The 26,361-nt window shown below is 40.4% G+C and overlaps 1 protein-coding gene across 3 annotated transcripts in view; it reads right to left on the bottom strand.

The window, feature by feature from the left end:
- Positions 1-384: 384 nt before the first annotated feature.
- Positions 385-26,361, bottom strand: part of SLC17A8 (solute carrier family 17 member 8) — a gene marked incomplete at both ends in the record, with an annotated part of 49,742 nt that continues 23,765 nt past the window's right edge. The window contains 10 exons of one of the 3 annotated variants that reach the window (XM_082850064.1): positions 385-729; positions 2,339-2,466; positions 7,133-7,243; positions 13,932-14,064; positions 15,041-15,190; positions 15,323-15,462; positions 15,821-15,907; positions 20,832-20,919; positions 22,347-22,461; positions 24,261-24,375. In XM_082850064.1, the coding sequence (XP_082706190.1) occupies positions 385-729; positions 2,339-2,466; positions 7,133-7,243; positions 13,932-14,064; positions 15,041-15,190; positions 15,323-15,462; positions 15,821-15,907; positions 20,832-20,919; positions 22,347-22,461; positions 24,261-24,375 (1,412 nt within the window). Of the gene's footprint in view, positions 730-2,338; positions 2,467-7,132; positions 7,244-13,931; positions 14,065-15,040; positions 15,191-15,322; positions 15,463-15,820; positions 15,908-20,831; positions 20,920-22,346; positions 22,462-24,260; positions 24,380-26,361 lie in introns of all 3 variants that reach the window. The other 2 variants (XM_082850063.1, XM_082850065.1) reach the window with 2 other exon arrangements.

Below are 26,361 nucleotides of genomic sequence, written 5' to 3'. Positions count from 1 at the left end.
CTCCTCTGCATGGCTGCTCTCAGAAATGTAGTGGCAACTATTGTTTTCTCTCCTCCAGGCCAAATATTCCCATTTCCTTCCATTTTTCTTTGAAAAACATGGTATTGTCTTTCTTATATTTCTAGTCATCCTTTCCTGAATAAGTTTAGTTCTTAGAGAGAAGAGTCAACTGCCAATCAAAAACATTATAGCCACCCATTTTATCAACTTAGAGCAGGTTGTCATTGCAAGAAAATATCTATCTTTCCCCTATTGCTAGGTAAACCTCCTCTCCCCTCCCCCACATCCAGTGTCCCTAGAGTTGACCCTCTGGCAATAGAAAGCAATAGGTATGGATACTTTCTGGTTCTAAAGTGAGGAGGAGCCAGAAGTGCCCCTCAGACATTAGGATGTATCTGAGAAGTTTCCGTCTTCATTCTGGTAGGATGCCGGCTCTTCCTCATCAAGAGTCGCTCCTCTCTGTCCGCTCCATTCCTTCCTCTGGGCTTCACAATTCTGGGTGGTAGCTCCATAGGACATCTTCTTTTTGGGACTTGTGAAACTCTCATGGTTGAGTTCTATCTCCTCGGCTAATTCATCGTTGTCAATGATTCCGCACTTCTCCTCAGAAAGGTTCTCAGGGTCAGCCCACTCCTGTTTCTCCCCAGAAGCAAAGACCCCATAGAAGATCACGCCACTGTAGTGCACCAGGGCAGCTATGAGGAACACATTCTGCCATTCCTCACGGGTCTAAACAAGGAAACACGGTACCAATTAATATTTGAACCAAAAACAGAGATTAACAGTATCTTCTGGAGGTCTCTATTGGGACAAAAGCACTTGGTCACCCCAAAGGCAAATGCTGTGCTTCTCCGGAAGACATGTGGCAGAAGCATGCCCAGGACCCAAATAGAATTTGAGTGTTTAAAAATGAAAGTTAAGGGGCTTCCCTGGTGGCGCAGTGGTTGAGAGTCCGCCTGCCGATGCAAGGGATGCGGGTTCGTGCCCCGATCCGGGAAGATCCCACATGCCGCGGAGTGGCCGGGCCCGTGAGCCATGGCCGCTGAGCCTGCGCGTCCGGAGCCTGTGCTCCGCAACGGGAGAGGCCACAGCAGTGAGAGGCCCGCGTACCACAAAATAAGTAAATAAATAAATAAATAAAACATGAAAGTTCAGACTACAACGAATATGCATTTTTTTAATTTAGAAAAATATTTACAACATAAACATCCTGTAAATTCCTTGCTGCACCACTTCACAGCTCTTCCAAATATACAAGTGAGGTTTCCACTCACATAATAGGTTAAATTAAACTTGCTTTAGGAACCCACCGTTGTAAATATCAGAGGTCTCCCTCTTGCTTTGGATACATGACAATTTGAGCCATGAAAATGCTCAGTATTGACTGTCAACAGCTTAATTATAATCATAATTTCTATGAAAATATACTGTATCAAAAATAACGGGAATTTGTGTTTAAAGTTAGGAGCAGACGGTATCTGAGATTTAATGATCATATTACCAATCCTTTCATCTCATGATTAGCCAAAGCGTGGATCCTCTGCCTATAAAATCCCCAAAGACCACCTTCCTTTTCTATCAAAAGATAAGAAAAGTTATCCCACACTTTCCTCTCCAAGAAGCTGGAGAATTTCTGAAGTCATATTTGCAATAGGCAATCCAACAACAAAAAATTGTTGGGTAAAAACTCCATAGTATCAAGAAATGTTTATTTGCAGACAGCAGCATCTAAAACCCTTTCAAAGACAGGGATTAAGAAACCATGTGGCCTGTGAGAGAACTCTGGATGGATCTGGGATCTTCCTGTGCCACCCACCCTAGTCTAAATACACAAATATTCAGTAAGGACTTAGTGCCACACCCGCTTAGGTTCTTAGGAAGGGTCATTAATGTCTTGTTTATTTTCTTCATAATAAGGAAGTATAACTGCACTAATATTTTCATGCTGGAACATGCTAAATGGAAATGGGCTGTAAAGTTTAATTACTTATGATTATAAAGCAATCAGGTAATTTATTTATCCTGAGTTGATTACCTCAGTTTCTTCTTTGTATCTCTAAACATTCTATGGTATTAACACCTCCCCTCCACACACACACACAGACCCCTTTTATTTCTCAATTTAAGAAACATAGACCCAAACGTCAGTCAGCCCTGTTGCCATCAATAAACAATAATTTTTTAAAAGAAGAAGAAGAAATTAAAAAAAAAGAAGTTCAAGTGGCCCAGCCAAGTGAAGGACATACACATTTACACAGACTGGGGTAGGGCCTTGAGAGTCTGTGCAGTACTTCAGTCCCCTGATACTGTAACCCACAGCCCCAAAGGAAAACATTACCTTGTGCTTGGTCATCGCGCCCACAATGAGGGGACAGATCATTCCAGAGAGGGTTCCCACTCCGTTTGAGATCCCCATGAGAATGCTGGCATAGCGGGGGGCAATGTCCAAGTGGTTGACATTAAAACCTACAGTGAAGCCAAACACCTCAAAATCAGACTCAAGAACAGAATTCCAAACACATTTTGGAAAATACTAGCTTTCCCCAACTCTCATCAATCTATTTCCTCTACATGTAACTAATGGATACCTTTACTGGAAAGGCTGGGTTGAGGATTGTCAGGCTGTGTCTGCACATAGCAGAAAAACATGCTATGATTGACTAGCAATGACTACCATGGGTTCTCCATGAGGAGAATTATGGCACCTGTACCTTCTAGGCTTATAAGCCCAAAATAATGGCGTTTGGGGCCATACTGAAAAGCCCGAAGCCTGGATCACATTTATTCAGAGTAAACAATCACATGATCACATAGAGTGTGCTTAGAAGCAAACCCTGCCTCATAATATCCTCCCTCTTAGCTCTCAACTCGCTCCCAAAAGGCCACCATAGGTAGGTCTGCCTTAGTAGCTACATGGCATAATGGAAAGGGCTCCTTTTTGATAAGAAAGATTTACACAAACACTGGCAGAATCCTCTGCAATTTTCAAAACACTTTTACATACATACTTGATTTGGAGTCTGTAAACCTGGATTCGAATCTTATTCCTGCCTCTTAAACAAGTCATTTTTTAGGACTTTGTTTCCTCATCTCTAATTTGGGGGTCATGTTACTACTTAACTCATAAGGATGCTGTGAGATGAGACTCAGGGGAAATATGTATGCGAGAGCTCTTGGCAGACAGCTAGGCTCTGGTTACTCTCATGATTACCAACACCAGTACTACCCCTGCTGTTGCCGCCACTTCTAAGCACGCCCCTCTCTTTGAGGTCTTCTATCGATAGATAACTCTGCTAGGAGTGGTAAAATAATAAATCACCAACACCTCACTATTAATCTGCTTATCAGGAGACAAGGATGAGTGGGATGAAGGAGGAGTGAAGGCAGAGGAGGAATAAGGCTTTGAAAGAGGAGGCATCAGGCACTGGGAACCAGTTCTACCAGTATAGCCCAGGGGTGCATTTTAGAGTCAGACAGACCTCGAACCTGGCAGCTTAACTGAGATGCAAACCTGGACAAAGGATTTAAACGTTCTGAACCTCAGCTTCTTCACCTATAAACTGGGATAATCAGTCTTATAGAATTGTTGTAAGAATTAAGTTAAATCATATATGTTAATTACCTAGATACATAGAGGTGAAAGCCAACATATAGGTTCTTTACGGTTGGTTATCCATCTGCCTTGTTTACCACTATCTTCCCTGAGCTGGCAAAGTGTCTGGCACATAGTAGGCATTCAATAAATAGTTGTTTAATTAATTACCAATTTGAGCTCTGAAATTACAGCAGGGGGCTGTAGGTTTTGTTTATTCATATTTTTATATTCCTTGGTCTTGCTTTTTAATTCTCTATTTTGTGCAAAGAACTTGAAAACAGAATTTAAAAAAAATATTTTTCCTAATCTGGCACATTGGCTGGTTGTTTTTTTTTTCCTACCTCCATTCAGAGAGAATTTTGAGAAAACCTTTCTGGAATAAACATACCTTCTCTTTCAGGTCAAAGTGGCAGAAAATCAGAATATAAAACAGCTGCAAGATTAATTAATCTTACTGTTGATTTGAATGCGGTAAACACTTTATTAGAAAAGAACCCAGAGATAAGAAGCAATTAATACTATTGGCGAGTATTATATTCTGATACAAAGCCTAGGCATTTGCATTCAGCTAAAAACAATGTCAGAAAAGCCGTTTAGGTTTCTAGCTGCACAATACTGATGTTTGGGGGGGAAATTGTTGAGAAACTGAGACATTGATAGATTTTTTTGAAGCAGGCACACAAAGTAAGTTGCACACAAGCTGGGAGAGTCAGTCTTCTCTACATATGACATTTTCTAAAGCAGGCATCACCCATCCTTCGTTTTTGTTTTTTTCTATATTGAAACTTTATTACAAAGTTATAAAGCAGAGCTCTTTAACAAAAAATACACATTTGGGTTTGCTCTTAACACCCAAGTACGTCTGAGAAAATATTAATATAAGCCACTTGAAATAACAGATTCACATCCAAAAGATTTCAACAAATTTATACATTTTATATTGAGCACTTTCCATCCCTTGTATCTTTCTAATCTCACCGGTCTCAGCTCTCTTGTCCAGAATCAGTCCCTAAGCTGAGCAAGTCTTCCCTGGCATCCTTATTAACTCCTTATCAAGTTGGCAGATAGCAGATCCTAAGGAATCATCATCCCCATGACCATAATCCCTCCCATAGTCTCACTGTTGGATCAGATAAACCTTTATTCCAATCCTAATTACTTAATTTACCTGCGTAAGTTAAGTCACGTTTCCAAGCATCAGTGTTGTCACTGACAAAATGAACATAGCAATACCCTTCTCATCAGGCTGCTACAGAGATTAAATGAGATTATATCTAAAAAGTGGCCAGCATTGAGTAAGTGCTGGAAAAAAAAAAAAAAAGTGGCAGCTGCTGTGATTTGGGCTGTTGGATTTCTCTCCTTCTGATTGGCAATCTGGGGACAATATGAGCCTGAATATTTCCATATCTCTGGGAACAGGAGGATATGAATTTCTTTTGCATTTCTTTTGCATCACAGGGCTATCAAAGAAAGGTGTTCCTTAACATCCTACTAGAAACAAGTCATTACTGCTCTATCCTTGCTACTCAAAGTATGGACTATTGATCAGCGGCAACAACATCACTGGGGAACTTGTTAGAAACGCAGGATCTCAGGCACCACTCTGGACCTACTAAATCAGAATCTGCATTTTGCGAGATCCTAAGGTGATTTGTATTCACACTAAATTTTGAGAAGCACTGGACTAGATTAAATAATAATTGAACAACAATAGTGAATATTTATTAATTGTCTTATGCATCTGGTACTGGGCTAAGATCTTCTAATGCTTTATTTCCACTAGAATGTAAACTTTATGAGGACAGAATCTTTAATTTTTTTTTTTTTCCCTGCAATATTCCCAGTGCCAAGAACAGCGTCTGTCTCTTGGGAAGTGTGAGTGAATAAATGAATGATCTCAGCTCATTGCAATCTCCCACAACCCTATGAAGTTGCCGTTACATTGCTCCAATCTCTAGATGAGGAAACTTGAGGCTTGAGGATGTAAATAACTTAGCATTTTTTTTCTTTTATAAATAGTAAGTAGTAAAGAGGGCCCTTAAACCCAGGTCTCTGCATCCCCAAACCCGTTGTTAGCTGCAAGCTACTTTTAATGCAGACATTTTTTCCTAATTTAACTATTTATCAGCTCTATTTACAGTTGACCCTTGAACAAAGCAGGTTTGAGCTGCATGGGTCCACTTACAGGCGGATTCGTTTTTCAGTAGTATATACTACAGGACTACGGGATCTGTGGTTGATTGAATCCTCAGATGAGAAATTGAGGATACAGCAAAACCCAGGATGCGGAGGAACATCTTATACAGAGGGCCGACTACAGGGTATAGGCGGATTTTCAACTGTGCTGGGGGTCAGCACCCCTAACCCCCATATTGTTCAAGGGTCAACTGTATTTTGATAAGATCAAGTCCCCGTTTTATGTTAGTTTAGACCAGAGGTTCCATGTTTTTCTGTTCTGGGATGTTAGCACCCTGTTTGATCTTTAAGACAGCCCAGAATTGTGGAAAGAGCACAGACACAAAGCCTGGCAGGACTGCACCTTAGTTCTTCCTTTGCTACCAATTGTGTGACAATAGGAAAGTCCCCAGTTTTCCTGAATTTTAGTTTGCTCCTCAGTAAAATAATGGTAATATCATTTGCTTCATAATTTTGTCAGATAGATGCAATATATGTGAAGTGTTCTGTAAATGACACTTTTTAGTCCTACAATATGTTTTTAAAGTTAGAAAAAAAAAAACTGAGTTTTACTTTTTCACCCAGTTTTGCATAGGGAGCTTCTGAAGTCTGTAAGACATGATATGCTAGCACTGTGACCTCTCACACAGTAGGCTCGTTTCTGCTCCGGTAAAATGGGAGACTGACAGCCCTTAGGGTAGCTGTGAGAATGACAGGGGTTAATACACAGAGTGGGCTTTGAACAGTCCCCGGCACAGAGTTTATGCCTGATCAATGTTAGCTCTCATCATCACCATTATTATTTTTACTTCCTGCTCTCACCTGTTTAGAAAGTCACATCACCTCTCTGGACCTGAATTTCCTTGTTTGGAAAATGAAAGCCTCGGAGTAGACAAAAATCTAAAGAAGAGTTCCACCCTTAAAAACTTCTGATTCTATGACTATATGTCAAATGACTACATCGTTTGACTTTTGAGTTAATATCAGCAGCTCTCCAATAGGAGGTGAGGATTGAAAAGGTCACGAGAGCCTCCGTTAGTTAGGGTGACCTGGTTCTCAAGTATGAAGGTGTCACTTCGTCCAGCAACACACGTGCTGCCCATGCCCCAGAGGCAGCGCCTGCATGTTGTTTGTTTCCAAGATGAAGAAAGTATCAACAATTCCAGCTTGACTGGGCTACTAAGCCTGGTTCTCAGTGATCTGACAAAATCATCCCCACTAGGTGAAAGTCTCTAGCCAGTGGCCCTGACCCTTGGGAATGGCTTGGCTACCAAAGGAAGATGCTACAATATCTTTTCCTTCCTTCCTCCCAAGTCTTGCTGGATCTATGGAAAAGATTGGGAAACCCAAAGGACACTTTACCTGAAATAGCAAAACCACTGAATCCTACGGCAAGCACCAGAAAGGAGATAGCCACCCCTTTGGTATGTGAAAAGCCAACCACAAGGAGTAAGGTTGCCTCCATGCCAAAACCTGCAAATGGAAACAGCAGGGGGGAAAAAGTCATTTTCATGTCAATCAGCCCAAGTTCATGAACTTATCAGATAAGAATCTGTTTTTATTTCCATGGACCCAAGTTTTTAGTACATACATTCTGGCACAATATCTACAATCTTATTGGGGTGTTTCTTGACTACATGACGATGCTAATATTACCCGGGTGTTCTGTGAGCCTTCCAACATTTTCCTGGTGGACTTTGAACACTGAATGGTCCCAGGAGGTACGATGATGCCCGTGGGATGAGGGAGGTTTATTATCCGTTGTTCATGGGTAGTTCCCCCTGCCATTTCTAAATACTAAAACCATCAGTGACTCTCCTTTGATTACATAAGTGATGGTCTCTCACAGAAAAATGAAATAAAAATAAAATTAAAAAATAAAATATTATTATTGCCAAAGGTGACTAGAAAGCTGTAGTGAATATCTGAAACAAAAAGCAGAGTCTCACCACTTGTAAAGCATAAGGCAGAATCTTCCCTTTCAGAAGTTTGCCAAGCTCTCAGGCCTCTGTATAACGCCACGAGATATTTGCACAGAAAATACAGCAGGACAAAAGTACTTTCTGTTCCTTTCATTCAGAATAAGTGAATCCAGCACAATAAAAAAGAGTAAGGAAGTTATGAAGATGGTCCTTCTCATCAACACACAGACACACACACACACACACACACACACACACACACACACACATTCAGCCGATAGCAGACCGAAAGATGATACGAATACCATTTCCAGGGACATGAAGTACCCTGGGAGGTAGAAGACAATGAAATGATGCTTCATACTGGGGACCATCTGCTGATTCCAGACATCACCACACATTTGTCCTTTGAGTTACCTCAAAGACAACAGGCCCACATCAAGTCTCTGTTCCCCTACTTTCACTCGGAAACAAAGCAAGCAAATTACCACCACACTCTTTCTTCTTCTCTAAATTAAACTTCTATCCACCTGTGTTTAGAACCCAGACTTTGTCAGACGGGGCTGGGTTCAGATTCCATCTCAGAATCACAAATTGTGTGATCTTGGACAAGTCACCTCACCTCTTAGATTCCTCATCTCCCCCGCCAAATGGAGCTCATAATACAACCTTGGAACATTGGAAGGTTAAGTGAAATTGGGTATATAAGGTGTTGAGCGTGATCGTCGGCCATGGGCACAGCTCAACAAATGGTAACCAAAAGTCCACTGCAGAAATCTCAGAATCATCTTGGACTTCTTCCTCTTCCTCAGCTTTCACATAAGATAAGAATCCATGGGTTTGGCCTCAGAAATATCTGTCAAATCCGACCTCTGCTTTCCCCTCCTCTGCCATTGTCTTAGTTCTGGGCGCCACTATCTCTCACCTGGACAACTTCAATAACCTCTTTACTGTATTGGTCTTCCCATCTCTTTTTCCTCTGATCCATTCTCTAGATTATCTTTCTAAACCACAAATCTGATCAGTTGCCCCTTTGCTTAAAACCCTTGTCAATGGTTACGTATTATGAGTACAATGCTGTATAATAAATCCCTCCTGCGGTTCCAGCTTCATCTTCAGCCATCCTCACCTCCTTGCTCAGCACCTGTAGCCCGTAGAAAGCCCCCTGTTGTCACACAGATCTATCCGCTGTTTCCTGATCGCAGCACTGTTTTGTGCCCATAATGTATTTCCACAGACTGTTCCTTCACCTGCAGTACTCTCCTCCCACCCCTTCTCTTTTCTGGAGAAATCTTACTATTCTTTAAAGTCCAGCTCAAATATTGCTTCCTTTAGGAAGCTTTCCTGATAACCCTGCCACTCACCCACCAGTAAAGCTGACATCTCACTCTTACTCATTTTATAGAGCTTTTCAATATTGCCATGTAGTTTTTCATTTGTATTTCTGCCTCCCTGACAAAACTGTGATATTATCCAGGGAAGGTACCATATATATAGCACAGAGCCTGTATGTAGGGGGAACTCAATAAATAATGCTTGATGAATTAATGTGAAGGAAAGAAAGGAAAACCAAGACAAGTTAAAACACAAGCTAAAGCACTTTTTGTAAACCTTGGTAATTTGCTTACCTGTCTGAGTCCATTTCTTCAAAACTATCATAGAAATAGGGCAAGCCTCAATAATTGTTTTACTTGGTCATCTAAAGAAGATCAATGCAATTATGGGTGCAGAGGTGCTTTTTAAACTGTGGGCTTTACAGACTCACTCATATAGAGAACAAACTAGTGGTTACCAGTGGGTGGGGAGGGAGGGGCAATGTAGGGATGGGGGAGTAGAAGGTGCAAACTATTGGGTGTAAGATAGGTTCAAGGATGTATTATACAACAAGGGGAAAGTAGTCAATATTTTGTAACAACTATAAACGGAAAGTAACCTTTAAAAATTGTATGAAAACATTTTAAAATTTTTAATAAATAAATAAAAATTTTAAAAAACTGTGGACTTTATACCATTACTACTTGTTATTAATTTTGTTTCAACAGTTTAAATTATACATAAGGAAAAACTGCTCGTGTTTTGTATACTAACTATTTGTGTTTTAGAAGTGGCCTGTCTTAAGCAACAAGGCACATGGCTGAAACTTCCTTTAACACTTTCAACAAAGTGGTACTAGAAAGTTAATTCCCCCAAAGAATTAGAATAAAGACATGTGAAGAAGAAAAGCTACAAATGATACACTGATTCATCTCTAAGGAAAAAAAAGACCTTTGCCAAATAGTAGACTTTCAAAGAAAAAAAAACCATTTAAGAGCCTAAATGGTTCCTATCTACAGTGAAAATGCTAAAGATAGAACTGTACATTTCAGGAGCTGAAGGATAAAATTTGAACTTCATGGGTAATCAAGAGATCCTGGAAAGTGAACCTATTCAGAGCTGACAAGAAAAATAGAACAAGGATTAAAAGGCCTGAGAAATTTTTTCATCTCACCTGAAGTTCACACAGGCAACTGATTTGGCCAGACTAGAATTTTTGACCTCACTCACACTTTCCATGTAATACAGAGGGAGGTATAAGGATTTGACATCTGTCTTTGAGGATCTTGGAAATGTGCCCTGATTCAGAATGAACTAGAGCATCATGTCTTAAGGTGATCTGTTTGCTTTAAATGATTCTAGCAGCAAATATCTCTTGTCTATGGAAAGAAAAGGAGGAGGTGGAAGACTCCACACAATGTGTGATCTTTCTCAGATGAGAAACGTCCTCTGTGTTTTGGCTTAGAAAATATGAAACCAACTAAAATTCTCTAGAAGATCATGTAAGTGCTTCATTGTATCCAAATCAATCTGGCTTATTCAGTGATGGCACAAAACTCTGTTTATCTCTAATGCAGCATCTCTGTTTAAGCAAGGTGGGATAAGCATGGTCTTTAAAAAATTTTTTTCTATGTATATCCCACTGGTTCTGCTATGTCAAAATATAAAATGACATGAATAGACATGTGAAGAGATTTTTTTTTCTTTTTAAGATGGGATAGAGGCTGGGGAGATTCTATGAATGCATTCTAGTTTCTGCCAAAAAAAAAAAAGAAATAAGAAAAAGAAGGATTTACTCTCAAGGATTTAAAATATTTGAGAGTTGTCACCACCACCTAAACTACTAATTATGAAGAAACAATGGCAAAGGTGATTGAGGAAAAATTAAATATGAACAAGACATTCCTATGAAAATGTTGTTAGGGTCTTCAAGGCATCTGTCTTTAGAAGAGGTTGTACAGGTAGAGTTTAAACACAGAATTTTCTTTCAAGTTCTAGGTTTAGAAGTTGCATTTTTGGCCATGGGAAATATGATTGAATAGCGTATACTTATTGAATGCTTCCTTTGGAAAATTTCTGTTTTGTCAGTGTCTTGAACACAAGAGAAGAAAAAGGCACTAAAATATGTCAAGAACATTCTGTTTGCTGAGTTCATGCTGGGTGCATACATACGATGTCCCATTTACAATCATAACAATCATCTGAGGTAAATACTATTATTCAGATATTAAAGAAGAAGCAAGTAAGGCTCATGGAATTTAGAAATCCATCCACTTCAGTGTCCACCTCCACTGACACTACTTTAGACCAAGTCACCATCTTCTTTCCATGGAATGACTGAAATAGCCTCTTAGCTAGTTTCCCTTCTCTTACTCTAAGTTCTATTATTTTGATTTGAAAGCGTAAATCAGATCTTGTCCCTTTCCCTCCTTTAAACCCTCCATTTGCTTCCCAATGCACCTCAAGTAAAACCCAAGCTCCACGTAGGTCTGTCTACAAGGCCTCCCGTGATCTGGCCCCAGCTGTGCACTCTGATCCCCTCAATGTCACTCTCCACCTCACTCATCAAGCACCGACCATTCTGACTTTCCTTCCTTCTGTTCTCTAATATGTCACAGTCATGTCTGCCTCAGGGCCGTTGCACATGCTATTCCCTCTGCCTAAAATACTTTCCTGCACGAGCTGTAATAAGGCAGTACATGATGAGTTGTCAACCAAGTGTATAGACAGAAGGAGCATTCACTGGAGGCTGAGGTAGCCTTAACAAAACACAAGTGAAAAGACTTGAGCTGATGTAGTAGGCTGTGTGGGGAGGACTGGGTTGATTGGTGAAGGTGAGCAGAGCTCACAGTAAAGGGAAAGGGCGTGAGCAAAGTCAGAGACAGCAAGATATATTCAGGGCCTGGTATGGAGGGCTATTCAGCTGGAACAGAATCTGATAATTAGAGGAGTGGTACTTTGACTACTATTTAAGTTTCTGATTGCTACTATAACAAATGACCGCAACCTTAGTGACTTAAGACAGCACAACTTTTTTATCGTACAGTGCTAGAGGTCAGAAGTCTGAAATGGGTCCTACAGAGCTAAAATGGGGGTGTCAGCAAGTTGCATTCCTTTTGGAGGCTCTGGGGAAACTCTCTTCTTACTTCCTGAGCTTCTAGAGTCTGCTTGCATTCCTTGGCTTGTGGCTGCATCATTCCGACCTTTGCCTCCACTGTCACATCTCCATCTCTGACTCTGACCCTCATGCCTCCTCTTATAAGGACCCTTGCAATTATGTTGAGCACACACAGATAATCCAAAATAACCTCTCCATCTCAAGATCCTTAATTTAGTCACATCTGCAAAATTCCTTTTACTGTGTAGGGAAACACATTCACTAGTTCTGGGAATTAGGACATAGGCATCTTTGATGAGGAAATTATTCTGCCTACCTCATCCGCCTTGGGGAGGATCGTGAATGCAGCGCCGCAGAGCTTCCCCTCCTGCCCATCAGAGAGCAAGCCCATACCTGCCAACCTTTAAGGTCAAGTCAAGGGTAGGCCCCCAAATCCCTGCTTGGGGCCAGCAGTCAAACTCCTGGGAGCCCAGATGCTGACAGGTTATTCCCAATCTCCCTGATCAGACTTTATTCCTGAGATGCTGTGCGATGAGATCATGCCTGCTGGCTCTTGCATCCCTCCATAGGATCTTCACTTCTAAAGGGCCCTGACCCATCTAATCTAGTCACAGTGCCCCCTTCCCTCCTTTTCAACGTAATATCCCAGTTATGAACTTTCACCCATAGATGGCGCTGTCCTCTACCTCCCACCTGCCCACCCTGACCCCCCGTCCCCCGGAGAGATAGCAGTAGTGACTGTAAGCCTTGGCAATGAGCTCAGACAGACCTGGGATCTTGCACAGGATCTGCCACTTGAGCAAGTCACTTTATTATACCCCAGTTTCCTCACTGTAAATTGGCTTTAATACATAATAGCACTTGCTCCACAGGGTGGTTATGAGGATTAAATAAAATAATATGTGTAAAGAATTTAGCTTAGTGGCTGGCACAGAAAAGTGTTCATTAAATGCTAATTTTAAAAGCAAAACAAAAAAGATAAGGAGAAAGTGGAGGGTTTTAAAAAGGTGAGCTCTCATAAGCATTGTAAGGGTTCATGTTACTTTTACCTACCTCTTTTGGAAAATGGCCCAACTTATATTTTATCTTTGCAAAATCAAAACATGAAACAGGAACTAAATAACACAAGGAAGAGGATGGTGTGTGTGTATGTATGTGTGTGTGTGTGTGTGTGTGTGTGTGTATACCCCATGCACAAGCATATGTTGGGAAGAAAGAAAACTATTCAGAGAAAATACTTTTTTTATGTTTCTTACCAAAACATGTATATATGTAGAAAGTGAAGGGGGAGATAAGGGAATAAACTATAAAAGCAAAGGATTATATATGTGGAAGGATATATGGGAAAGATAAAAAATAAACAGATAGATACCAGGAAATCATGTTGCTTTGGCTTAAGAGTAGATGAAAAAAGCATTTCTGCAGTTGCCAGTGTATATTGATGTATCAAATAAGTTGTCATATCTCTCTCTTTTTTAAAATATTTCTTTTCTTTTTCTTCTTCTTTTTTGGCCATGTGGCTTATGGGATCTTATTTCCCCAACCAGGGATTGAACCCGGGCCCTTGGTGGTGAGAGCACAGAGTCCTAACCGCCAGGGAATTCCCAAGTTGTCGTATCTCAGGTTGCACAAGTGCAGGCTGAATGACCACTAGGCAGGGGTGTGATGGACACTCAACTGGGGGATGGACTTAGGAGCCTTTAAGATCCTGCTCAGTGATGAGACATAAACTCCAAAATATGGTCTGCAATTCAGTTTCATCTCATTCTATAAAAGCTGCTTAAGCCACCTATGAAATCCACAGTACCTCCACAGTTCATGATTTTTCTGACAGCAGTTGTGGTCAAAATTTTTCTGCTTCTTAAATGATCAGCCAATTGTCCTCCAATAGGCACAATGATTGTCATAACCATGTGTGGGAGTGCTGACAAGAGACCCACCTGGAATGAAAAGAAGCAATGAGCTATTTTTAGCTACTTCTGAGAGAGGTACTTCCTTAACTCCCTGCCCCTGCCATCTCCACTGTACCCCTCACCATCAGATTTAATCATCTAATTATACGGGACCAAGGTAGGCCTGAATTCTGTAATAAATAAACAATGAATGAATGAATGGTTTTAAGGATAGACCCAATGTCTCCTCCATCAGATCGGAAGCTCCTTGAGGGCAGAGGTGACTTTTATTCATCACAGGCCCCAGCACGCAGCAGAGTGCCCGGCACATGGTAGTTAAACACTTGGCGCAGACTGAGTGTTCAATGGCAGCCACTATGGGCTGTGCTAGCTCTTCCACGGTCACTTCTGACAGTACCTGTAGCCATGCAGACATCTACCTCTACTAGGCTGCTGTTCTTTCCCTTGTGGGAAGGAGGCTTAATTCTTTTATGATGACAGTTTATGTTTTACCATTCACATTCTTCCTCCCTGAAACACAGACAACCTAATGGCAATGGCTGGGGACTTTGAAAAAGTTCTTTCTAAACCATACAAAGCTCTGGCCGTTATCGCTATGACCGTGATCTGCAAAATGAGCTTTAAGGTTCTTACAGCTCCTCACTGAATAATTTACAGGAAAAACAAAAAACGAAACAAAACCCAAAAAAACCTCTCACCCTTAAATCTTTTGATCCTTGCCTAATATGCAGTCCTTGAGTCAGCTTCAAAAACACTTTGAGATCAGGTATAATACAAATCTTTAAAAGCAGCTTAATACAGCTCTGATCCTTACTAAGAAGAAATTAAATAGCTATGTATACTGTGCATAGAATGTATAACTTGTCTGACCTCCAGGGTATTAGGTGTCACAGAACCGTTATGAATTTTGATCAGCAATTTACTTATTTTATCATGCAAAGATTTTCTCAGTAGAAGCAAGAGATTTAAACTTCAAGAACATTTGAAGCAACTGTGTGTTTACCTTACTTATTGCAAATCCAAAGACCTCTTCAAAATAAGCAGGCTGACTTATTAACAGCAAGTAAAAGGTCCAGCTTCTGCAAAAATTTGCCACAATGATTGCATAAACCGGCAACGATGTAAAAAATTTTTTCCATGGTGTATTAAATTTCTAGGGAGTAAAAATACCGTGGGATTTTTAGTGAATATACTGACAGATTATTTTTCTTAGGAGGATAACACAATCACTGAGAGAAATACTCATAAAAAAGAGGCAAGTCTTCATCCATCCGGCTCTACTTACACTGAGACTAACCAAGTTGGCTCCTTCTCCTATACTTGTCTCTATATAGGTCCTTTCCTCATGGGATATTGTTGGGTGAACTGCTGGACACTCATAGGCCTGCAACAGCCAAAACATGTACCAGATAATCCCAAATATACCTGCAGTTGAAAAACAAAAGTCTTGATGATACGGTCTCATTTTCTTCCATCTCTAAATCTGTCAAATTTCAAAGTATTCTCAAACGGCACTATATTCAGCTAGGAGAAAGTGTTTGGTTTATTTTTCCGTTGTTGTTATTATTAACTGGTATTTAAAGAAAGATAATGTTCTGCTCATTAAATTCAACTTTCATATAAACATTAAATGAATCATCGCTAGACAAGTATTCCATTTATATGATAAACTTGTCTTAGTAATCTCTATTTTCATACAGAAAACTCTTAGCCAACCCCATTAGACAGTAAAATACCACCTCTATGAGTCACCCAAGGGGACTCGTGAAATCAAATCACTCACCATAAATATAAAAGACAGAGGCCCATCCCATGTACTGTACCAACACGCCGGCCAGCGGCATGGCAATCACTGCCCCCGCGTAGGAACCTAGAACGGGAAAAGGTTGAGGGAAACTTACCAGTCGTCATGCAAGCCCTTTCAAACCATTTAGAGTTCATGTGGTCGAACTGAGGATGAATCAAACTGTGCAGGAGTCACGAGGAGGAGCAGGCAAACTCCCACCGTGCCCAAAACAGGGCTTCCAGGAGAGAAAGTTCAACAGGATGCCCTTTAACTTCCTCCAGACACCATGGAGGGATCAGACAAAGATGGCTCAGGCACCGTGATTTGGAATTACAAGAGAATGGAATGAAAAGATGAGAAAAATCTAAGAGAATTCTGAAAAATTCAACCAGGCACAATATTGGGTGCAGAAGACAGAAAGTGAAGGAACATACGTATCTACCTCTCAGGGCTCACAGAGCAGAAGGATTATCACCGTGGTCTTTATTTACTAAAAATTTTTTCTTCCAGCTTTATTGAGATATAATTCACCTAGGTCTTTAAAAGAGGGACTTCAAACTATGAAAGGATCATGCTTTTAGAGTCTCGATTTTTTTTTTTTAATACCAGGAAACAGTTAAATTTCAGGATGGCAGGATGACCAGGATGGCTTCTGTCTCCATCCACCTCCTAAATATGTACATTTTTTAGTTTCTTACTTTGTAAATACCTAACCTTGTAAATACTTACCTATATGTGGATGTTTGTCTTGTCTAGACAAGATAGTGAGGGCTAGAGGCAGTGACCTCACCTCCACTATCTCCTGCAGTTCCATGATACCTGCTGGAGAAACGTGAGCCCTGCAAACTCCCAATAAATATTAACTAAATCAAAAAAAATTACTATCTGAAATTCCCTCTGGGTATGAATGAAAAAAAATTCTTGCTTCAGAAAAAGTGAGCCACAAAAGGAAATTCTGTATCCCAGAATCCAATGCTAAGAAAAACCTTCAGGAAATGGGAGCTCGGGGATCTTCCAGAGAAAGAGATTAAATCCCATCTTTCCAAGCTGGGCCCGACTGGTTATGAAAGGCCTGACCTGGAATCCCAAATCTGAACATCTTAATACCTGAAGAAGTCTCTCAGTCTCTCCAAATCATTTTCATTAGGTAGAAGATGGAAGTGAAATCTCTATCTCACAGGGTTGTTTGGAGGAGCAAATAAATTATTAGATGAAGATGCTCTAATTAGTGCTGCATAAACACCAACTATTACTGCTACTGTCACGTACAGAATGACGGAGCACTTTTTTTTTTTTTAACCTCAGACTTCCTCAAACGAATAAGGCAAGCATTCCAGGACGTATCATTAGAAAGAAGAGCTGCAGGCCTAATTCCTCTGTGGGTGTGGAGAAGGTGGTCTTCTTTCCTGGACCAAATACCCTGGGAGTGGGGGTGTGGGGCCTCCAGCTTAGATGATGCAAACAGGGAGGGTCGGGGGATAACAATCTATAAGATCCGCTGGGTGCTTTCTGTGTGCTCTCTAGTACTGTACTGAGTATTCTGGACCCCTGATTTTATTTAACCCTTTTTTCAACCTGGTAACATTGGTACCGGTGTCATCCCAATTTTACAAGAAGGGGAGGGGAGGGGAGGTAGATTTCCTGAGGTCACATAGGTGTGAGTGATAGGACCCCAGGTCTGCAGGAATCCAAAGCCTTTAACCTTAACTACTTAATAATTCAGTCCTGCTTCTTCCGCTCAACCATACCCAATAATTCCTCACAGTAAGAAACATTCATTCACTGAGGAAATTTTACAGCTTGAAATTGTCCTTCCCTGTCTTTATTTATTTATTTTTGCTTACGCGGGCCTCTCACTGTTGTGGCCTCTCCCGTTGCGGAGCACAGGCTCCAGACGCGCAGGCTCAGCGGCCATGGCTCACGGGCCCAGCCGCTCGGCGACATGTGGGATCTTCCCGGACCCGGGGCACGAACCCGCGTCCCCTGCATCGGCAGGCGGACTCTCAACCACTGCGCCACCAGGGAAGCCCTTCCCTGTCTTTTAGATGAACTCTTCCTCATCCTTCCAGACATGGCTGAATGTAATCTCCTATCACACCCTGAGCACACCCCAACAGGGCTCTCCACCCATATTGCCCTCACTGCACCTTGATGCCTCTGTGTGGTCGCCAGGGAGGACAGAGGAGGCCCTCCGATACTTGTTGCTTGGCGTGGGGAGAGGGAAGTGGCTGAACGGGGGATGGGAGAGTCCCCAGTTCTGTCCTCACTCTCCATGGGAATTTATATCTTTTTTCCCTCCCTGAGCCTCCACTATAAAATAATGGAGGTAGAAAAAGAAATCAGATTTGTGGCTATCAGAGGCAGGGGTGGGGAGATGGGAAATTAGATGAAGGCAGTCAAAAGGTACAAATTTCCAGGTATAAGATAAATAAGTCCTAGGGATGTAACATACAACACGATAAAGATAATTGACACTGCTGTATGTTGTCAAAGAAAGTTAAGAGAGTAAATCCTGAGTTCTCATCACAAGGAAAAAAAATGTTTTTCCTATTTCTTTGATGTTGTATCTATATGAGAGGATGGACATTCACTAAACCTATGGGGGCAAACATTTCATGATGTATGTAAGTCGAATCATTATGATGAACACCTTAAAATTACGTAGTCTGCATGTCTCTTACAACTCAATAAAAATAGGGAGAAAAAACCAAAAACAAAAATCTATGTCTTTGAATAAAACCAGTTTTACTTCTAAAAAAAATTAAAATTAATAAAAAATATAAAACAATGGATGTGACTAGATGTTTTCTAAAGACCCTTCCAACTCCAATATTTTTGAAGTGTAAGAATCAATTATCCCTGAGCCTGGGTTTACTTCTAATGACATTTTCCCTTGGCTGTTCTTTGAAACCAAGGCCACACCTTAGCTGGGAAATGTAATAAAGCCTGTGACCTTGATCAGGTAACTTTCCTTGAGAGTCAAATCATTTCTTTAATTAGCCCTTCTAGGTCTATAAAGACACTAAGAATGGGCAGTAGCTGCTAGTTATTCTTGTTTTGCTGGCAAATCAAAATGAAAAGACTTACAAATAAGTCATCCAAAGACAATATCAGGGGACTTCCCTGGTGGCACAGTAGCTAAGAATCCGCCTGCCAATGCAGGGGACACGGGTTCGAGCCCTGGTCCAGGAAGATCCCACATGCCACAGAGCAACGAAGCCTGCGAGCCACAACTACTGAGCCTGCGCTCGAGATCCCACAAGCCACAACCACTGAAGCCTGCATGCCACAACTACTGAAGCCTGTGCACCTAGAGCCTGTGCTCTGCAACAAGAGAAGCCACCACAATGAGAAGCCCGTGCACCACAAAGAAGAGTAGCACCAGCTCACTGCAACTAGGGAAAGCCTGTGCGCAGCAATGAAGACCCAATGCAGCCAAAAATAAAATAAATAAATAAATTTTAAAAGACAATATCAATAGTTCAAGGTCAGCTGGGGCAGAATCATATTCTTCTAGAGGTGGTATAAGATCAGTAGTGGAGGTAGAGATGATCTTGAACTTCAAACAAGAGGACAGAAATACTTTCTAAGGACAAGAGAGGCTAAAGAAGTAAAGACATCTCTGCTGTGCATGCATTTCCAGACTAGGCACAAAATAGACACTTTGGGTGGATATTTCACACCAGATTCCCTGGGATCCTTTATTACTACTACTACTACTACTTAAGGAGGTAAAGAGAGAGAGACAGAGGGAGAAATAAATAAAGATATTCAGAGAAATAAAGCTTCCTCTTTAGCTAAGAAATACACATTAGCTACGGTTAGGAAAGACACGCTAGCCTGACAAACTAAGCAGAACTAAATTCTGATCCTAATTCTACGTGGGCCCGTTGTGACTTTTGTGGCCTAAGGCACTTTTGTCTTTCTTGGCCCCTTCTCCCATAAAAAATATTTGAAAATATTGGTGGCAACATGTGCTGTTCTTGTTCAAATGTTAATCAATACCTAGTAGACTCTTCTGAACATTGATTACTCTCAGAGATTCGTAGAGGGGCCAGTCCCAAAGACATGGCTTCAAATGAAGCAACCTTAGCAAGGTGAAGTTTGGAGACCCAGGAATTTAAGTCACATCACTACTTAACAGCCATTAATTTACTTTCGGGTAAGATGGATGGTGTCCACTTCATTTTTATCTGGAAGATAATGGCGAAAATTGATTAAACAGCTTCTATGACAATGTGTACATAGTAGTGTGTAGTGAGGAAAGTTCTGAATCAAGAACCAGGTGGTCTAAAAAAAAAAAAAAAAGAACCAGGTGGTCTAGATCCAGCTCCTTAACTTAGTAGCTGTGTGACCTTGGGCAAGTTGTTGGACTTTCATTTCAGTTCAATGAAACTAAACTTTAAACTTTAGTTTTAATTTCTTCATTTGTGAAAAGGAGTGGGGGCCTTGATGATTCTATTGATATATCTTCTGTTTTCAACTTTGGAAAGTATCATTTGTTGGCTAATCCTACAACCACCTCCAACCCCTTCTTTCTTACCTTTGTCTATTAAAGATGCTAGAAAAACTAGGCACTTGCTTTTCTAGCCTCCTCTGCAGTTAGTAAAGTATATGACACAATTAGAACCAAGGAAATATAAATGGAAGCCTGCTAGGGAGTTTGGGAAAGCTTTTGCTTTCCTAGTGAAAGGAACAGACATGGTTAGGACACCTATCCCCACTTCTTTCTGCCTTTAATGTGGACTTGATACCTGGAGCTGTGACAGCCATTTTGTGAACATGAGGAACACGCATGAATGTAAAAAGTTATCACTCTGAGGATAGTGGAGTAAAAAGTCCGAATGTGCGTAGTCCCTGGATAGATCACGAAGCAGCAGGATCAATATTAGCAACGATTTACCTTTGGACTTCTGTTATGTGAAAAAAATAAATTCTATTTAGTAGGGTCTTCACTTGAAGCCAAAGCATTCCTAAATGAAACTTGTTATGGTTCTAATACACTTACCGCAAAAAGAAGTTGTGGCCAGTCGGCTTCTCTCCAAAGGCGGTGCCCACTTACTCCACATCCCATGGCAGGCTGGGTAGGTCACACCCTGGCAAAACAGTTGAAAATAGATTATTTGATTCGACTCCAGTTTCTTTTTGTGTTTAAAACACAGATTTTGCTTCTTTAACACTACAATTCAAAGCCTAATTTACAGATACTAAATGACATGTGTCAGCTATTTCAGCTCATGGCACAGATGCTGAAATTCAAATACTAGTTCAAACGTAAGCATGGTGGGGAATAGGGAAGGAGTCTTTATATTTCATATTATTATAGAATATCAGTGTAGAAAGGGATTTCCACAACCAGCCGGGATATCCTGTCATTTTCAAGATACAGAACCTGAGGCTCAGAGCCATTAAGTGATTAGATTCTAGTCTTCACGGCTGCTAATATCACGTTCTTTCTACCATGTCAGTATTTTCTGAAGTGTGGTATATGCCCCTCTAGTGGGATTAAAGTTGGACTTAAGGTGCTACAACAACCTACATTTTTTATTATAATTGTTACATATATATTATAACGTGCTTAAGAAATAAAATACAACTAGTACATCAAGCCCATGATATCAAAGATATTGTTGCTTATGATAGGTTCTTTTATTTTGTTTTGTTTTGTTTTGAAGTGAATTGATCTAGGGAAAAACTATAGGCAAATAATAGTATAAATCGTAGTGTGGATGTGACAAAAGTGACAAAGGTTAGAGGTGAATGACTGAGTTCGGGAAACATTTCTCTACATCAGGTATTGGCAAACTATAGCCTGATATGGCCCCACCATCTATTTCTGTTCAGCCCTCAAGTAAAGATGGCTTTTACATTTTTAAGTGGGCAGAAAAAAAAATTGAAAGAAGAAGAATATTTCCTGGCATGTGATAATCATATGAAATGCAAATATCAGTGTCCAAAAAGTTTTACTGGAAAGTAGCCATGCCCACATGTTTACCTATTGTCTCTGGCTGCTTCTGCATTACAATGGCAGAGTTGAGTCACTGTAACAGACCATAGTATGGCCAGCAAAGTGCAAAATATTTACTTTCTGGCTCTATATTATTCTACCTCCTTCATCAAGTTAAATCTCTGTGTAAGACCACACCCTTGGAAATTTACAGATTTATTAATAAGTCCATTTAAACCGTTTTAGTGGAAAGAGCCCTTGCTATGTGAACTGTAAGTTTGAGTCTTTCAGTTTCAAATTTTATTAAATGAAAGGGGTTGGATTATCTCTAAGATCACTCCTGGCTCATCTGAAATTCTGCCCTCTATGAAATGGTCCTTTATTGGGTGTAAATATGGAATCATACAAGGCATTTTAATTAAAGTACTCATAATTATAATCACAACCAGAGAGTTCAGATAGCAGGACAAGGTGGAAGATAGGAAAACTGAGTAAAGGAGGTTTTCCTCAAAAGCTGAAATTTCTAAAGGACAATGTTGTCTCCAGCGATATCAAAATGTGTTAAGAATCTCCTACCTCCACTAGACCTTGCAAAATTCTGACACACATGACACATCCGTAATGTACTCTGGCTGCAGAAGGAATGAACATGTTCAAGGTCGATGTTAAGAAGATGGCAGCTCCAAAGACCCTGAGGGACCAAAACACTGTGTTATTGGACAGGCCCACTGATGGATGTGGCATGTTAGTTAAACATCAGGAACAAACCTAACAGTTTATGGAAGATCACTATAGAAATTAATGGAAAGAGAAATACATGTTGTGTTAGGATCTGGTGTGTTCCAAGCTAGACTGTTGGGCCGCTTTGATTCCCAAGCTCCAGTCCCTGGACCAATCATGGGAAGGTTTTGGGCAGTACAGGGATGTCCTGCCTAGATGAGATCCTGAAGCTGGAGATTGACCAGCATGAGGTAAGCTTGCTGGAGACCCACCATTCTTCTTGGTTCTACCCAACTGATCCATTCTGACCATTACCTCATGACTTCTGCACATTTGGGTTGTGTCTCCTGCTTCCCAATTCTGCTCTCACTTTACCAGACGGGGATACTGACTATCTGAGAAGCATGCTGCGTCCTGGGACCAGCCAAGCACAAGACAGGCTGTGTACCTGTCTTAGCCCCCAGCTCTCTGCCAAGTACCGTGTGCCTTCTCCTCCCTGCCTGGACAGGAGTGTCCTGGGAAAAGAGAGCCGGCACCATTTTCTTCCTTTCTCACATGTGTTAGTGATGCTTCAGCCCTTTTTACATGCTGCGAAATCACTTTATATGTTATTTCTTCTTAGGGCAGAAGTGTAAGTAGTAACCCCAGAGACCATAAGAACTAATATTTTATCACTTTTTAAGAAGAATACAACAGGTAAGTGACAATAAAGGACACAAACTACACAAGAACATAAGTAAATATGAGTCATGCTTATACAAGATGACTTTCAAACTTTTTTGTCCTTGACCCATAAAACAAAATATATTTTATATTGCAACTCAACACACTGATACACACAAATGTAACAGAAACAAGTTTCAAAAACCAATACTTAAATGTGCAATGAGCTAAGATATTTTCTATTCTATTTTATTCTATTTGATTACCTTTTCTTCTATTTCTCCCTCTTTTTTTAAGAAAATAGTCATTGGTAAATCACTATTGATTTTATTACCATCTACTGAGTTCTGTTTTAGAGTTTGAAAAACACTGCTTTATAAAGTATACACTTCACAAAATCCACATATGTAAAGTCAATTACAATTAGAAGAGACTTGGAAATAATTAGTACACTCCTTTTCTGGTACATATACATACTACATCTCCCCCAAGTGGCCATCACTTCTGCTTGAATACCTTTAGTGACAGAGAACTTACTACTCCTTGAAGCAGCTCATTTTGTCTTGGACCCACTTTTAATTGCTCAAACACCTACCATAGAATCTCAAGGGCATTAAAGACATCTTGCAATCTAGAGAGTAGCCCCTCCTACTCACATGACAAAACCTGTATGGAACAGGACGATATTAACATAGTACAGAGAATCACAGAATGTCATTGGTCAAAGGCAACTCAAACACAATCTAATCCGTTTCATTTCACAGATGAAGAAACTGAGGCCCAGAGAAAAAAGGAACCCAGTAGAGGTCACCAAGTGAGTCACTTAGGGTCCAGGAACTGTTTCTCCTGACTCAGTTGCAATTGATCTTTTTATTACATAATCATTTAAAGAATTGCAAGATAGAATAAATTAGACAAAAAAGTAAACAAAAAGAGACTCTTAAGAACAGGATCATATAAGATCAATGTCTGTGAATCACATCTTTAGGAACGGCTTCTATCTTTCATTCTGTACCCCTAAATTGAGAGCCAATTATGCAGATTTTATAAGAGTACAAAGTCATATTATGATCTGTGCAGCACTCATGTTATATCAATTTATCTTACCTGTTAGCAGCAAACTTATTTGAAATGAAACCACCTGGAATTTGTGTCACAATATAGCCCCAGAAAAAAGATCCATGGATAAGGCCCACCGTCTCTGGATCCCAGTTAAATTGTGCTGTCTGGAAATGAGAAATCAGACACAGTTGTGTTTGGAAGAAAACACTTGACCATAATTATTCACTGATCATCCTACACACAATAACCCCATGAGGTCTTTCCTTCCCTCCTTTATTCAAAGAATATTTTATGGAGGGCCTCTTGTGTGCTTGGGATATAGGACAAAACAAAGTCCTGGCTGTCACTGACCTCAGGTTCTAGTGATAGAAAGGAGAGATTATGTACAAATTAAAAAAAATTAAAAAATAGATATACATGTATATGTGCATATATATATGTATATGTGTGTACATATATACATGTATGTGTGTATATATTATATATATACATATATGTGTGTGTGTGTATATATATATATATATATACACACACACACAGAATAATGATGAGTGCTAGGAAGAAAATAAAACAACTTGCAAAGAAAACAAAAAATAAATTCTAGGTTTATTAGGCTATTTACTAGGTTATTCAGATACCAGTTTAGTGACAGCACAAAGGGAATGAGAGTCTTAAGTCTCTCGTTTCATAATGAGGATAATAAAACCTATTCTACCTCCCTACAGTATGTGTGGGGATAAACACCATAAATATTTCTAGTAGGTTATCCCTCTGCTTAGAGATTTTGCATTTAGCACATTAGGATAATGCCTGGAACATAGTGTAGTCTCAATAAATGTTAGCAGCCATTATTGTTGTTATGATGATGATGATGATGATAACAACAAAATACCCTTCCACAACTCTGAGGTCATTGAAAATGTGATTCTTGAGGGTTAGAGAGCCTTTCCTCACTTTCTTCCCCAGGCATAGTAACTCATCCTTTTCAGACTCCCTACAAATATCCCTCCTCAGAGGAAGCGCCTCAACTGCCCTGAACTGAAGTGGTCATTTTCCTAGGCTTGGTCCACAGACCTCTGTTCTTGCAGCCATGGCACTCACACTGTTCTCAAACTTGCCATTCACGTGTCCACTTCCCACATGGGGTGGCAAGTAACTCTAAGGTGGCAGCCATGTCCTTTTGACTTTATAGCCTTAGTACCTGAAACAAATGCCTGTAATGTAGAAGGGGCAAGTAAAGATTTGCCAAATGAATGAATAAACGAATGGCTTTGTAAAGCATTGATATCAAAATGCAAGATGTTCCTATTATGGAGTAAGGGTTCTTAATTATCAACATACTACATCTCATAAATTTTCTTTTTTAAAAAAATACTTATTTATTTAGGCTGCACTGGGTCTTCGTTGCAGCATGCAGGATCTTAGTTGCAGCCTGCAGGCCTCTTAGTTGCAGTATGCGGGCTTCTTAGTTGCAGCATGCAAACTCTTAGTTGCGGCATTCATGCGGGATCTAGTTCCCCAACTGGGGATCGAACCCAGGCCCCCTGCATTGGGATTGTGGAGTCTTAACCACTGGACCACCAGGGATGTCCCCAACATCTCATAAATTTTTATCACAGTTTATTTTCCCACAAATTGTTATATAATAATCTGCTCATTTATTCAACATGTACCTCATGCCTCCTGTGTGCCAGGTCAGGTGATAGGCAGTATAAATACAAACTCAAACAAGTATTGCCTTTGCCTTGAGGAGATCACAGTCCAGGTAACGTTGGCCTGTGCTCTGTACTGTAGTTCCCACTTTGCAGATTAGGAAGTTGAAGCTCAAGAGTAAAATGGGACTAACAATCATTCATTCAAACCAGCTTACCAAATTTTTATTTCATGCTACTTCATGCCACACATTGTTCTAGGCACTGGGGATACAGCAGTGAACAATGACAGCAATTGCTACTTTCACAAAGATGCCAGTGGGGATGGCAGAAAGTATACAAGTGCATACTGTGTTAGATGGTGATCAGTGATAAGAAGAAAAAAATAAAGCAGAGAAGGGGACAGAAATGTTGTGTAGGAATGAAGTAGGGTGAAATTTTAGATAGAGTGGCCAGGAAAGGCTTCAGTGAGGAGATGATTGTTGAGTAAAGTC

This window comes from Leucopleurus acutus, assembly GCF_964270905.1.
Source record: "Leucopleurus acutus genome assembly, chromosome: 11".
NCBI classification, from domain to species: Eukaryota; Metazoa; Chordata; class Mammalia; order Artiodactyla; family Delphinidae; genus Leucopleurus; species Leucopleurus acutus.
This window is presented reverse-complemented; position numbering and strand designations above follow the sequence as displayed.